Source organism: Triticum dicoccoides, chromosome 6B, assembly GCF_002162155.2.
Source record: "Triticum dicoccoides isolate Atlit2015 ecotype Zavitan chromosome 6B, WEW_v2.0, whole genome shotgun sequence".
In the NCBI taxonomy this organism is placed as follows: domain Eukaryota; kingdom Viridiplantae; phylum Streptophyta; class Magnoliopsida; order Poales; family Poaceae; genus Triticum; species Triticum dicoccoides.
Genome location: NC_041391.1, coordinates 683,592,835 through 683,607,973, shown reverse-complemented (window position 1 = coordinate 683,607,973; position 15,139 = coordinate 683,592,835). Strand labels below are relative to the sequence as shown.

The following is a 15,139-nucleotide window of genomic DNA, read 5'->3' as shown; positions in this document are numbered from 1 at the left end:
TTAAAAAAAGAATTCACAAAAAATTGAATGAACCACGAATTTGAATAAGGTTCATACAAATTTGAGAAAATAAATCACGATTTTGAAAATGTTCATACAAATTTTAAAAAGTTCATGAATTTAGAAATAGTTCATCAAATCTGAAGAAAAAAATTCATCAATTTTGAAAAAAGTTCGTCGATTTAGAAAAATTTCATCATATTTTGAAAAAAGTTCATGAAATTTTAAAAAAGATCATTTATTTTCAAAAAATGTTCATTGATTTCGAAAAAAAGTTCATTCATTTTGAAAAATGTAAATTGAATTTTTAAAAAGGTCATCTAATTTTCAAAAAAAAATTATTGGGTTTGAAAAAAAGTTCGTAGTATTTCAATTTTTTGTGCATTTTGAAAAAAAAAGTTTCATCAATCTTTTTAAAAAGTTCACACATTTAGCAAAAAAAATAGAAAAATAAAAAAGGGGAACAAAACATTGCCAAAAAAAGAGAAAAAAGAAAACAAAAACCGGATTGGGAAGCTTCGCAAAACCAGGACCTTCACGAGCTGGATAAAGAATAAAACAAAGCAAACGATGTCAGTAAGTAAAAGCCGCTCAATGGCGTAGTGGTTGGTGCACCCTTCTGTGAAGGGTAACGTCCCGAGTTTGAATCCGGCTCCCGCCGCAACCTTTTTGCAATTTTAACAGAAGAAGACAAAAAACAAATGGACCAGCCCAAGCGCAGAGGGTAGTGTGTGCCGGTTTGGAAAACGCACAGTAACAAGCGCTTAAGGCGCCAAATAGAAAATGCGAGTGACCAGGCCGTCCATCCGAGGGTATGAAGGGGATTTGAGGTACCCGGCTAGATGCTCTGATGCATCAAACAATTGCATGAAACTCCTTCACAGCCGTTGCCTCTAGCTCTAAGACCAAACTGCACAAGTCGGGCTAAACTCATAGGTTTTGGAAAAGCTATACGATTGGATTATTCTAAACAGGCGAGAAGCTAAGATAGTTGAACTCCGGTCAATGACACATCTTGTTGGGTCTACCTGGCAGAGTTGAGGAAGAAGGAGAGAAATGGCTTGTTGTCGTGTATGTCCACCCAAGCACCTAGACATCTATTGGATTAAAAAAACAAGCACAGCCAGGGCCATCACCCATTTCTTGGGAGCTCCTCTTCGTCGCCTTAAGGCTGGTTCCTATTCGGCGCCTTAAGCGCCCGATTTAGTTGTTCCTGCGCACACCCCGCTTCTTTCCTTCGCTACTAAAGGGCCTGCCCACATTACCTTTCGTACTATATGTTTTCATAGCCTCAAAAAAGTACGCTTGAGGGAGAATCGAACCAGCGACCTCCTCCATCAAGGGGGGCCGCGACAACCAACGCGCCACCGAACGAACTCCGACAACACACATCGTTTCTTTCCTTTCTTGTGTCCCCTTTCATTTCTCCATTTCCTTTTTCCCTTTTTTTACAATTCGATAAAATTTCTTTCTTCATGTTTTTTTTCTGCAAATGGATGAACTTTTATTCAAATTTGATAAACTTTTTTCAAATTCGATAAACTTTTTTTCATGTCGATGAACTTTTTTTCAAATCGATGAACTTTTTTTCAAATCAATGAACTTTTTTTCCAAATTCGATGAACTTTTTTTCATATTCAATGAATTTTTTTCAAATTGGATGAACTTTTTTTAAAATTTGATAAACTTTTTTTTGAATTTGATGAACTTTTTTCAAATTCAGTGAATTTTTTTCAAATTCGATGAACTTTTTTTCATATCCAATGAACTTTTTTCAAATTTGATGAACATTTTTCAATTTCGATAAACTTTTTTTTGAATTTAATGAACTTTTTTCATATTAGATGAACTTTTTTTCATATTTCAATGAACTTTTTTCAAATTCGATGAACATTTTCCTAAGAACAAGAGTATGTACTGTAGCAACCCGGTTTGTTTTTTTCTAAGAAAATCTTGACATAATGTAGCAATTTTTGGGGGGGGAAAAAACAAGCGAGCGTGCGTGAGCCAGCGATCGAGAGTGGGCGGCTGGCGAGCGAGCGGGAGCCAGCGCAACCCAGCGCGCCTTGCTGGGCCAGGCCCATGCAAACGACGCAGTGGGCGCTGGGTTCGCTAGCGGGCGCTGAAGGCGCCGAGGAGGAGCTCTCCGCCTTAAGCGCCCGAACAACAGGTAGCTGGCGCCCGCGCGCCTCACCACATGGGCCGGCCCAACAACCCTAAACCTGCAGAAAAAAGCAAACCGCGAGGAAAAATGTTCAGCTTTAACTGGGAGTCGATCTCTGAATGAGAAGGTAAACGCACACGCGTGCTAACCACTACGATGACCTCCGTTTGCTTATCAATAACGGAAACAGAACTTATTTGACCATTCATTCAGTAAAAAAACTAAACATATACTAGTATTATATACTCACAATAATTAATTGAATAAGGAAAACATAAATTTGAAAAAGCATACACAAAGGCCACGAATTGAAAAAATATTTTTTTCAAAAATGCTCTGTACAAATTGAACAAAAAATCGCAAAAATGGAAAAAGTTCATGATTTTTTTTAAAAAGTTCATCAAATTAGAAAAAAGTTCATCAATCTAGAAAAAAGTTCATCAAATTTCAGAAAAATAGTTCATGAAATTTAAAAAAATTCATCAATTTTGAAAATAGTTGACCGAATTTGAAAAAAAGTTCACTAAATTTGAAAAAGTTCGTCAACTTTTCGAAAAAGTTCATTATACTTGAAAAGAGTTCATCAAATTTGAAAAAAAAATCATCAATTTTGCAAAAAGTTCATCAAATTTTCAAAAAAAGTGCGTGGAAGTTGAAAAGAGTTCTTCAAGTTTGAAAAAAGATCATTAAATTTAAACGAGTTCATTGAATTTGAAAAAGAGTTCATCGAATTTGAAAAAAGTGTTCACCGAATTTAGAAAAAAAATTATCAATTTATAAAAAAGGTTCACGAATTATAAAAAATCCCGCATTGAGTAAAACAAAAAGAAGAAACAGAAAGGGGTAAGAAAAAAAAGTAAAAGGAAAAAAGAAAAAGAAAATAACAAACAGTATTAAAACAAGAAGCGAAAACGAGAAAATTCAACCAACAAGCGAGGCTTGGTGTAGTGGTTGGCAGGAAACGGTCACGAGGAATTGGTTGTGGGTTCGAAACCCCAATTGTGCACCTTTTTTGCGTTTAGTAAAACTCCTATATGGGCCGGCCCAGTGCGGGGCGCTGCAGGCGCCCGTTAGCAGAATACACGTTAACGGGCGCCTGCAGCGCCAAATAGGATTCGCCCCATTTCTTCCCGTCGAAGTTCAAAGAAAGAAAGTTGTTAGCTATTTAAACAGTGTCATTGGACCCGTTTTAGGCCTGCAAGCCTCTTAGTCGGAACATGCTCACGAGCGGGCCTAGGCCTGGATGGCCCAACATTCATAGTAGAGGAGGCCTCGGTTGCCTTGGCGCCCTTCACACTCCCCCCTTCTTCAGACTCGGCTTGACCCCAAGACGATGCCGGTGGGAATTGTTGCCGTAGAGACAGGCCCGGCCCTGAGGGGGGCAGGGGGGGCGGCCGCCCCGGGCCCCCAAAGCCCAGGGGCCCCCAGGTCTACTTGCTTTGCAGCCCATAATATCGCGATGGAAAGGCTTCGTCCAAACAGTACGCAAGCAGAAGCAGCGCCTGAAGGGCATCGTCCAAATACATTGTACGCAGGCGGAATCAGCCCTCGCATCACGGCGCGATCGATGGATCGCTCATCAAAACCCCCTGCGTCCTTTCCTAAAAAAAATCAACCCCTGCGTCCTAAAGAAAAGATGGACCAAACCCTAGAAGGCCAGGCGCTTGATTCTTGCTCCAGTATGTCCAGTTTATGCATGCGCCGCCGCCTCGTTTTTCTGGGAGTCACCAATCAAACACCTATTCCAAGCGGCCATGCCACAGCTCCCTGCCGGAGATACCCCATTGCAGATTTGCAGGCCCTCTACCCAGAGAGAGAACCGCATCAGCATCAAGGCCTGATCAGCATCACTTTCATTGCCACCGCAATGCGATTCTAGGCAATTGCCCTTTGACCCTCCCGTTCTGAAGGAAATATAACTAGCAGACTAGAGAGAATCAAAGAAGGTATGACTGTATTAACATATGCCCTACGTTTCCCCATGATGATTGATAAATTTTATCTGGATAGAACGATCAAATTTTTACTTCTTTGTTGTTGCGATATGGACATTGACAACTGATTGAATGTACATGTTTTAGCAGCAGATATTATTCAGATTTATGAGCTGGGGTTGCCCTTTGATCCTTCAGGTTCATCCTTGGAAGAAATATAATTAGCAGCCTATTAGGGAGAATCAGAGGAGGCACGACTCTCATAGCATATGCCTGCGTTTTTGCCATGACCATTGACAAATATTTATTTTGGTAAAACGATCAATATTACTTCTTCCTTGTTTGCAATATGACCATTGATTGATTCAATGTTATAATTTGATGTATAAATTAAGAGGGCCCCATGTTTTAGTTTCGCCCCGGGCCCCTAGAATCTCAGGACCGGCCCTGCGTAGAGAATCAAGTTCCTCCCAGGTAGCAGTGGCATCATCAATACCACTCCACCTGATAGACACTTGACGAACTGTGTGCACCCCGTGTTGGCGAACACGCCATTGCGGAATCTTGACTGGACCTGTAACGGAGCATCGACAGGAGGTAATGTAGATAGTACATGATGAGGAGGAGCGACAAATTGCTTCAACTAGGGAACATGGAGCACTCAATGGATACAACTTGATGCGGAATCTTGACTGAACTTTTTTTTGCCATGACTTTCATGATGAAACTTTGCAAGCATTGAAAAAATTTGTGACAGAAAAAATTCAGAATTTGTTTTCAATTTTTTTTTTGGATTTTACTATTCACCAGAGCTCATGTGTGCTCAAGCTGAGAATGGCACTTTCATGTCACAGGGGAATAAAATGCCCATATTTTGTAAACTCATCCATAACCACTAAAATGCAGTTGGAACAACCAGAGGTAGGCAATCCACTAATAAAATCCATTGTAATTATTTCCCAAGCTTGAGTAGGAACAAGTAATGGACAAAGCAGACCTGGATATGGCACTCTTTCTAGTTTGGTCTGTTGACAAGTAATGCAACATTTGACCATATCCCTGATGAATGTTTTCAAAGTTTTCATGCATGTCCAACAAAATAAGGAATGAACCCTCCTATAAGTAACAAGGAACCCTGAATGCCTTCCCAATGGACTGTCATGAAAAACCTTGAATATTTACATATGTAAATCAGGACTATTGCCAACCCACAAGCTGCCCTTGTATTTGAGTGATCCATTTTGCAAAAAAAAAAAAGAAACTTTTTCTGGGAGTTTGGGTTCAAAGAGAATTGTTGTAAAAAATCTTGTGCCTTCCGGTCATTAGAGTGAAATTCAAAAATGTCCAGTAACCAAGCTAGGGTAGTACTGGACAATGTCAGGATATGTTCAGAATAAAATGGCATCCTAGAAAGAGCATTAGCTGATGAATTTGTAGTTCCTTTCTTGCAAGTGATCTTATGTTGTAGGCCCATTATTTTAGTCAGAGCTTCCTGCTGCCAAGCTAGATGTAAACATTATTGTTCCAAATGAGCTAAACTTTTCGGATCAGTTCTGATCTCAAATTCTTGCACTTGCAAATAAGACCTCGAGTTTGGATGGCAAGTCATGTAAAAAAATTGCATCTTTCTTCAGCGGGTTTGTTAAAGGTTTGATAATAATCCCATAATGCATAATGAATTTTCTATAGTAACCAATGATACCCAAAAATGCTCTCACTTCCTTTGTATTAACTGGTGTAGTCCATTGAGCAATTATCATAACCATAGAGTTTAAACCAATTTGAATTAAGTTTAGGGTTTAACTATAAGTGTGTTGTGGATGATTCCAAAATTAGTAGAATAAATTTAGTAGCTTCCCAATAATATTGAAAGGTTAGATATAGGTTTTTAAAAGATTTCACCATGTGAAATCCCTCAATTTAAAATAGACAAAATTCATTCATTTTATGAATTACAATTCAATTAAAATAAATCCTTGCATTCTTTTAAATTGGGGAGGGCCCACATATTAAATATGAGGCTCTTTACGAATATTTAGGGTTTCGAAAGGGTATTTTGAACATTTGGCAAAATTTAGGGGTTTGGCCCTTTAGGAAAAAGGTGAGGATTGCAATTATCCTCATTTTCCTATTATAATGAGATGAAATATTTTCATATTATAATGAGATGAAAATGATACTTATGATGCACAGATCAATTCCTAAGCATAGTCCTAGTCCTGGTTGTTACATCGCTAAAGACCTATATTTTGTTAAGATGTTTGAGTGAACTGCCCAGTGTTGTTTTAAGAGCATGCTATGTCTTACTCGTTTTGCCCGCTGAAGGCCTGTGTTTCGATAAGATGTTTCAGGGACATGTCTAGTGTTGTTTCAGGATTGTGCTAATTGATTTGTACCGTGTGATTGTCTAGCTTCTTTCTGAACTTGCCATGTTGGTTCAGCTTGTTCATGCACGACAAGATACCCAAACTCTGCAACACAAATGAATAGGATAGCCACATGTAAACAGAGGACGGAAAAACACGAGTTTCATAAACTCGATTCCCCAAATCTTGGTTCATTCACGGGAGTAGAAAAAACAGTCAAATTGAAGTACAACCACATGAAAATGCTATCTAGCCATGGATTCTACCTCTCAAACTCTCTAACCATAAAGACCCATGAAGCCTTCTAGCCTAAAATTCCCCCCTTTGACAAAAATAAGAAGAGCTGACATCCCACTAGACTAAGCTTCCGGAACGTCAGCGGCCATAGAAAGTGAAGGCCTTGCGTCTTGGCTACCGACGGTCACTGAGGGGGAACTCAGTGTGTGCAGGAGGCAAACTGCTTGAGGAATGGGAAGCAGTGGCCTTGCCATCATTTACTAGACTGTCTTGACATCACTAGCAGAGGCAACCTTCAACTCCAAAGATGTTGAATCTCTCATCCACCTTGTCCTCAAAAGCATCTTGGCGGTGAAGGAAAGCAGCCAAAGAGCCTCTATGCTCTTGACCATTGACCATTGGCACTAGAGCAAGGACACTAGCCTTTGGAAGTTATTTACATGCATACATACACGAGCGCGCAATTTAAATCTAGCCAGGCCTGGGAGTTGGGACTACTCCTAACTCGTTCCTAGACAAAATTTATCTCGACTATTGAGGGCTGCGTGATCCCCTGGAGGCTTCGAGCCACATACCACTTGTTGATTCCTATATTTTGAAGTGCTTGTATCCATAGTCCGAGCTCGTCATGCCTTCCTCCCAGTCGCCCAATTTTCTGCCGCCAAAAACCACCTGTTTGATGCCCAAATGCCTGCAGTGTTTGCCAAATCAACAGACAGGGTGAGTTAGGTGCAAGATGATGGTTAAATTTGGAAAACTGTGCAGTCACAATTCATAATCTATATAATGTGCTATGAGATGATGTTGCTTAGGAGGGTTTTAGAAACCAGAAATCATAGAGCTAGCAAATGAAGACATGATCATACATACATGAACAAAAAGCTGGTAGTTTGGTTCTACAATTAGTTTAGCCTCACATCTGGGGGTCCGCTAATAAATGGTTGCAGAGTTAAGGTGCCAATGCCGATTTATCTCCACAATCTAATTGGAAACCATGATCTGTGATGATACTTCTTCCGAGCTAAACAGCTACGTATATTCTACTAAGTCAGTGAGAGATGCCTTACTCTGAGCTTAATTGTGTAAGACAGTTCAGTAGTACATCCAATCCAAGATGATCTGAAGTCCCAAGGTCCGCCCTGAAATTAATAGAAGATGATTTCCAGAGTAGCATACACCACTTTACAAGGCTTCAAACTTACTGAATGTTTCCAATCCTTACCATACTCTGCCCCAATTGTCTTGAAACTCGACATCACTGATATCATGGAAAGATGAAGGCATTACAGCAGAAGCTTCTTCAGAATCATACGAAGGGTCAAAATCCAGCATTGAGTTGGCCAGCTGAGATCAAATTTTACAAATCACAAGTCTAATATAGTGAGGGAAACAACTAACTTATCATAGAACATCAGAAGAAGCATGCGAGCTTTATATACATAAACTTACAACGTCTGCTACATAGATGTTGTAATCAGATGATAAAGAATAGACTTTTTTTTGCGGGTGAGATGATAAAGAATAGCTCCATAGGTAAACGCTACTATAAGAGGTCAAACTTTTTTTTTAATTTAATATCTTGGCCTGTGTGACTGTGAGTAGAGTTTGCAACACTTTTTAGGTGCCAAGTTAAACCATGCCAAAGATGGTTCACAAATTACATAGAGAAACAAAAAGGGGTGGTTCACATATCACAATAGTGTGCATTTTTTTTCGAAATTTAGAAGACACCGAGTATAATGTGCAAATTATTTCGTATTTCCAAAAAACTCGGAGGGTTTCTCTTAGAATTGATGCACAGTATTATCTTTCAGTTATTGATTTGGCTTTATGAGTGGAGGAATCCAACTGGAAATGAGAAGAAAAACACGGTGGCAATGTAGGATTCAAATATCAAACAAGTCCAACCTGCAAATTTGAAGAGTTGAAAGCTCCTAGCCTTCCCATGACATACCAAGCCTGAATAACCTGCGAAGAAACAGCTGCCGTCAAGACAGGGTGATGGCTTTCTACGATGAGAATCCAAAGAAAAAATATACAATGTCACTTTACACCGCCAAGAAGGTCAACATCTCGATCAGTTGGTTCTCCAAAGAGTTCAAACCAGATGAAAGCATTTAATGGGTTGAAGCTGCAAGGATACAAAGATAAATGAGATTCAGAGTTCATAAGACTCCACAGCATTTAACGGGTTGAAGCTGCAAGGATACAAAGATAAATGAGATTCAGAGTTCATAAGACTCCACAGCATTTAACGGGTTGAAGCTGCAAGGATACAAAGATAAATGAGATTCAGAGTTCATAAGACTCCACATCTTTGAACTTGGAAAAGCTCCTATTGCTTTCACAACAATCATCATATCAACCTTTTGTGTACTCCCCTAAAAAAAAAGAAAAAATCAACCGTCTCTGCAATGTTGATGTCTAACTTAGCTGTTACATTGTTGATTTATGCATTAGAGTGACCCAAATTCAGATCGTTGCCTCAGTTTGAAATATGGGAAATACTACATTGAAAGCAGAAGTTGTTTTGGATTGTGGATGTTCATGGAAATGCCGTGTTATTATTATTTCACTAAAAGAGAATTTCAGTTATATCAATGAGAATAGAATCATGGATACAGAGAGAGCAAATCGATGTTTGGCAATGAATCTCGCTACTGATTGAAGCACATCATCTGGTCCAGAATCACTTTAAGCTATCATGCATGCCGAGCAGATAAAAATACATGTGTGTTCATCGTCTACACGACAACTCACTCTCGGAAGCTGACTTTGAACGCGGCAACGGAGCCCGTCTTGGGTCTGTTGAACCCCTCCCTGCCTTTCGCGCGCACCCTCTCTTGTATCTGCACAGCAAGCACACAAAGCTCTACAATTTCAGTACAGCAGATGCACTGCACTTTGAGGCCCCAAGAATCAAAACCCCGGTTATTTGTTTTAACAGAAAAACGCACCCTCTGCTTCATGAGCTCCGGGTTCCCGATGCTGTCGCCGAGGATGGAGCGCATCTCCTCGTCATCCCTGCAGGCGTTCTCCAGGACCCTAAAACCATCAGAGCAAACCACCAGTGAGCTAAGCTAACTGAGCAGAGGATTCATCCAAACAGACACAGTACATACACACGGACAGTAGCAAAGCAGAGGGGTTCGGGAAGGAGGCGACGGGGGGAGATGGGCGACGGACCTGGCCCAGCCGGGGTAGGTGTGCTCGCGGTCGTACTCGCGGCGGCGCCGCTCCTCCCGCACCCTGGCCAGCCGCCGGTCCCTGGCCGACGTGCCGGACGCCGCCGACGCCGCACCGTCGCCCCTCCCGCCGGCAGCGGTGGCGGTGGCGCGGTGGAGGTGGAGGCGAGGCGAAGTCGGAGGCGGGAGGCGGGAAAGGAATAGGGTTTTAGCAGTTTGGGCTAGCAGCGGCATGGTTACTGCGAGGTGAGCGCGCGGCATGGCCACCACCTTATCTTCTTCTTCGTGTAGCTCAAGAAGTAATTTCAGTGGGCCAATACTGCAGTTCTGTCACTTGGGTTGGGCTGCTTGGCCCCGGTCCAGTTGTCAAACAGGCCCAAAGCCACACAAACCAGTTTTTAATTATTATTTTTACTAACTGAATAGCAAAACAGGATAGAAGTTTTGCCATCTACTCAGAAAAACAGCCAATTTTCAAATATATTCTCAAAAAGGCAAATGAATGGATCCACCCAGAACAGAACAGGCCTAATGTGGTCTAAGCATCTGGGTTTTATTTGCCTATTTGTTGCTACCTTGTTGAGCTCAGAAAATAGATAAGCATGCACATTGCTTCCTTTTCCCTAAAAGGAATTTGATATCAGAGATACATAATTGAGTTAGCACACTCTTAACCTTGTAAATGACCTTGCGATTATTTGAGAAATAAAGTTTCGATGTTTCAAAAAAAAGAGTTAGCACACTCTTAACTGCCCAAAAAAAAAACAGATTGCGCTGTGAATCCCTAGTGAAACCAAAGTATCAAACATGTCCTGCTTCTATCCGGCTAACAAGGTGTTTTCCACCACCTCAACTGTCCTGTTGCTGCCATACATCGAATATGCTTCTGTTGACAAGGTTCGTGCACGCGATATGGGTATGCGAGGAGCACAGCTCGCAACCTACAGCGCCAACAAGATGGGACGCAGATTCACAGGGCACCTGAAAACAATTTTTGATAAGCAGTAAATACACGAGATCGGTATTACAGTGGACCAACAAAGAACAGAGAGATGCCATGAATTACCAGAGTGTGTTTCGTACCCTTGCACGATGGAAGGTTCAGGAAGGGAGCATATGGTAATGATACATGAAACTGCCGGATAAGTCCGCCGAGGTCTCATTTCGCAGACGCCGGTAAGCTCGGCCTTGAAACAGGAGCATGTCCCTCGTTCTCAACTCCAGGATTTGATGATTTCACCCTTGCTTGGTGCATCAGTTTGTACACACTCTTCCCAATCAGGGCTCTCTCGATGGCATGAACCCAGAACATGTTCAGTGTCTCCTTCTCGTCCCCATAAGAAGTGCACAGGCAGTTGTAGATCTGTGGCGTCACAGACAGCTGCCTCTTCGACATTTCGTCCAATGTATCGGAAGCAGCAGCCAGCTTTCCTGTGCTCAGCTGTGCGTATGCAAGTGTGGCATACACCAGACAGTCAGCTTCTAGGCCTTTGCCTTGCATTTGGTGAAGTACTTTTTGGGCAAGATCAACCAGCCCCTTCTTGCAGAGCCTTCGGATCAGAGACCTGTATACTGATTTATCTGGAGGAAGGCCCCTTTTCAAAAGCTCATCAGGAATGAGTAGCACTGCATCTGCGCAGTTCTTCTTGTAGAAGCCATCGACGAGCCATGAAAATACACTATAATTGGGTGAAAATCCTGCATACAGATAAAACCAAACATCATTAGTAGAGACTAATATGTCAAGTAACCAGTGATTTGGCTTATTGCACACCGACTGTTTTCTATCAAAACATAAGGATCATTCGCTACTCAAAGTAATGGTTGGTGGTTGGTTAGACATCATATTATTCAGTCTTTAGTCCTTACAATGGGCTAATACCACTTATCGAAACCGCAAAATAAGATCAATTTGGAGTACCTGCACCCATCATCTCAAATAAGGCCTCTTTGGCTTCATCTAGCTGCTTGGCCTTGCTGAATCCATGGATGAGAGCCTTGTAAGTGAACTGATCCAACTGCAACCCTGACTCCATCATCCTCTTCTTGACCTTGCACGCCGAGGGCATGTCCCCCTTCTTGGAGTATGAGTTGATCAGCGTGTTGCACGTCACATGGTCAGCCTGCACCTTCCTCTCATCCATTTCGCTAAGCAACCCGTTCACTTCCTTCATCTTACCATCCTCACAGAGCTTCCTAATGATTGCGTTGTACATAGCCACACCCGGTAACATCCCCCTTCCCTCCATTGCCCCTCGCAGTTTCATCGCTTCCCCCACATCACCCGCCCGGCAATACCCATCCACCAGAGTGGTATACGTCACCATGTCCGGCTCTACACCTGCCGCCACCATGTCCCTATGGAGCTGGGCTGCCTCCTTCATCCTCCCCTCCTTGCACATCCCGTGGATCACGGTGTTCCAGGTGACGATGTCGGCCTCGACACCGTCGTTCGCCATCCGGTCCCGCACGCACATCGCCTCGTACTGCATCCCCTTCCTGACGTACAGCGCGATGGCGGTGTTAAAGGAGAAGAGGTCCAGCGGGACTCCGGCAGCGTCCATCTTCGTCATCAGCGCCTCGGCGCGCGCGGCGTCGCCGGCCTTGAGGCACACGTGCAGCATGGCGTTGTAGACGTGCGTGTTCATGGCGACCCCGGCCAGGCCCATTTCGTCGAACACCCTGCGCGCGGTGGCCGTCATCCGGGCCCTGGCGAGCGAGGTGAGGAGCGCGGTGCAGGCGTGGGCGTCGGGCGCGAGGCCCGCCGCGCGCATGTGGTCGAAGACCCGGACGGCGTCGCCGGCGCGGCCGCCCTGGGCGAGCGCGAGGAGGAGCCAGCTCGGGACGCGGGGCTCGGCGAGGAGCGAGGGGAGGACGAGCGGGGAGGAGAGCGGGTGGCGGAGGGAGAGGTCGCGCAGGAGGGAGCGCGCGACCGGGTGGTGGCGCGGGTGCGCGGCGAGGAGGCGGACGAGGGCGAGGGTGGCGTCGAGCGGGTGCGGGGGCGGCAGCGCGCGGAAGAAAGCGAGGGCCGCGGAGGGCAGCGGGGAGAGGCGGCCGAGGACGGCGGCGAGGAGGGACGGGTCCGCGGCGAGAAGGCGGGCGTGCGGCGAGAAGGAGCATTTGATGACGGCGGCGCAGATGGCGCGCGGGAGGTCGACGCCGGCGTGCGGCGGCATCGGGCCGCCACGAGGAAGTGAAAAGGGGGGATTTTGATTTTTAGGCAACTCAACTCTACCGCATATGCCCTTTTCAGAGAGACTAGCAAAATTCTCTATACCCATCCCATTCTCTAAAACCCCTAAAAAGAATCTCATTCTCTTAAAAACAAGAAATATACTAGAGCACTTCACAAACAGCTAAGGCCGACGCGCGCTTCGCCACGCCGTTCTTCACTCATGAGATTATCTTTTTTTCCGTTTGGCTTTATCTACATTGGCTTGGGTGTTAATTATGTTCTGATAACGTTTGTTTTTTTCCATTCATGTATCCTGTTGGGTGCTGCTAGAAAAGGTATTTGTTTAAGAGAAGAGTGGAGTTGTTCGATGTGTGCTTACGGTGTCCTTACACATTTCACTTTTGGTGTTAGCGAATGGTCATGGCATGAGCCCCTTGGGAGCTTATCCATGTTGAAATTGTGGAACTGCCACTGTAACATTCACACGGGCCGGTCACTAAGCTACTGCTCATTTATTTCGGCTCTCTGTTCCACTCGCTTGCATAACTTTTTTTTGCTCGCTCCACTGCTATCTCATAAAAAGCTGACTATCATTCTTTTTCTGAAAAGTTTTGTTAAATAAAAATATTTTTATGGATTTTTAAAAATATGCTACAAAATTAAAAACATGAATTTTAAAAATATTTAGTAATTTAAGAAATTCATGTATTTTAAAAATTCACAAATTATAAATACAATTTGATATGTGCTATATTTTAAATATTTATGAACTTTAAAAATATTCATGAATTATGAAAAAAATATGAATTTTTAAAAAATATGATAATTTTAAAAAAATGCACATTTTTGAAAAATATTCATGAATTGAAATGTGAAAAATAAAATTAAAAATAGAAAGAGTAGGGAAAGCAAAAAAGAAAATAACAAAAAGAAAAACAAACATGAACCCTCAACCAACCACACACACCCTTACAAATGGGGCCCAGCGAACCCTACAGTCTTCGATGCATCAGAATACTTCAAATCTAGGGAGCTTAGTATCTTAATTAATAGATGCAGCCTCCATTTTTAGATGTTCTTGAGAAATATCCAAATTATCATAAAATCGATGTTGAACTCCATCTCTGACTCGGAATGTTCAATAGGTAAATAAACACATTGCAAAAACAAAGAATACCAACATTTATAGAAAGAAACTTGTAAGCTCTTTGTTATATTCTCACAATGACTTCTCTCATGAGCTCAAATCAAATTCTGTATAGAAACTCTCCATCGCATGGCCTTTTATAGCCTAGCCCACTTGAAGCAGTTTAGTAATAAGCTCACAATAAACCTTTTGATAGGTTGCCAAGGCTTCATGACATGTTACTAATGATATTACTTAGTACTTCCTCTGTAAACTAATATAAGAGCGTTTAGATAACTAAAATAGTGATATAAATGCTCTTATATTAGTTTACGGAGGGAGTATTTGCATGACTTGTAGAAATCAATTGAGTAGCATAGCATAGATTAATGTTGCATAACACTCCTCCTCGGATGTTTACTTTGAAATGCACATGCCTTGTTAAAAATTCCTTCGTATGACCTGTGTGAGGTGAGTTCTGTATCTGCCGACTTTTCCACTATCATGGGATAGCTCTAGACTTTCCTATAATAATTGTAATTATTTTATCCATTTTGCATGGGGAAAAAGGATGGACAAAAGAGTGCACCGCATACATATCTCAAGTTGCACTTGTTATCTCGGTAGGAAAACAAGAGTACAACCTTTAGTCTCCAGGATTAGTGTTTGTCCTGTCGCAAATGTATGAGTGTTGGTTGGATACCCGTCTATTGCATATATTGTACAAGGGCTAGTGGATGACGTAACAATATTTTGATCTAATAAAGTTACCGAAGTTTCAAAAAAAAAGGGTTAGTGTTTGTCCTCTGGACCAACGACCTTTAATAAGATCATCAAAGGGAGCTATGATTTAGGGGTTCTCTCCCCCTGGACCTTGAAACTCTTAGCTTTCTCATATTGATGCCAAGAAACATCTTTGAAAACTTGATGCAAGTAGAAACTTTGTGAATAG

General features: G+C 42.4%; 2 protein-coding genes across 3 annotated transcripts; both read right to left on the bottom strand.

Annotated features, from left to right (window-relative positions):
• Positions 1–6,598: 6,598 nt before the first annotated feature.
• LOC119323965 lies at positions 6,599–10,163 on the bottom strand. Its single transcript, XM_037597681.1, has 8 exons — positions 9,888–10,163; positions 9,659–9,746; positions 9,462–9,550; positions 8,754–8,832; positions 8,610–8,669; positions 7,924–8,045; positions 7,769–7,840; positions 6,599–7,392 (listed from the first exon to the last, which is right to left on the bottom strand). The coding sequence occupies exons 1-8, from the start codon at positions 10,145–10,147 to the stop codon at positions 7,290–7,292; spliced, it is 873 nt and encodes a 290-aa protein (XP_037453578.1). The 5' UTR covers positions 10,148–10,163; the 3' UTR covers positions 6,599–7,289.
• A 274-nt stretch (positions 10,164–10,437) lies between these two features.
• Positions 10,438–13,088, bottom strand: LOC119323964 (pentatricopeptide repeat-containing protein At5g38730-like). 2 transcript variants are annotated; one of them, XM_037597680.1, is made up of 3 exons: positions 11,808–13,088; positions 10,953–11,584; positions 10,438–10,867 (listed from the first exon to the last, which is right to left on the bottom strand). In XM_037597680.1, the coding sequence occupies exons 1-2, from the start codon at positions 13,060–13,062 to the stop codon at positions 11,046–11,048; spliced, it is 1,794 nt and encodes a 597-aa protein (XP_037453577.1). In that variant the 5' UTR covers positions 13,063–13,088; the 3' UTR covers positions 10,438–10,867; positions 10,953–11,045. The 2 variants fall into 2 exon arrangements, with proteins under 2 accessions (XP_037453577.1, XP_037453575.1); XM_037597678.1 differs by having other exon boundaries at positions 10,970–11,584; positions 11,808–13,062.
• Positions 13,089–15,139: the final 2,051 nt, after the last annotated feature.

Excerpts from the sequence above, each read along its gene's own strand:
- LOC119323965 (XM_037597681.1), bottom strand. The coding sequence starts at position 10,147 with ATGCCGCGCGCTCACCTCGCAGTAACCATGCCGCTGCTAGCCCAAACT. Across the intron at positions 9,747-9,887 it reads ACCTACCCCGGCTGGGCCAG|GGTCCTGGAGAACGCCTGCA; the intron begins GTCCGTCGCCCA and ends TGATGGTTTTAG. Across the intron at positions 8,046-8,609 it reads TCAACTCTTCAAATTTGCAG|CTGGCCAACTCAATGCTGGA; the intron begins GTTGGACTTGTT and ends ATTTGATCTCAG.
- LOC119323964 (XM_037597680.1), bottom strand. The coding sequence starts at position 13,062 with ATGCCGCCGCACGCCGGCGTCGACCTCCCGCGCGCCATCTGCGCCGCC. Across the intron at positions 11,585-11,807 it reads ATTTGAGATGATGGGTGCAG|GATTTTCACCCAATTATAGT; the intron begins GTACTCCAAATT and ends ATCTGTATGCAG.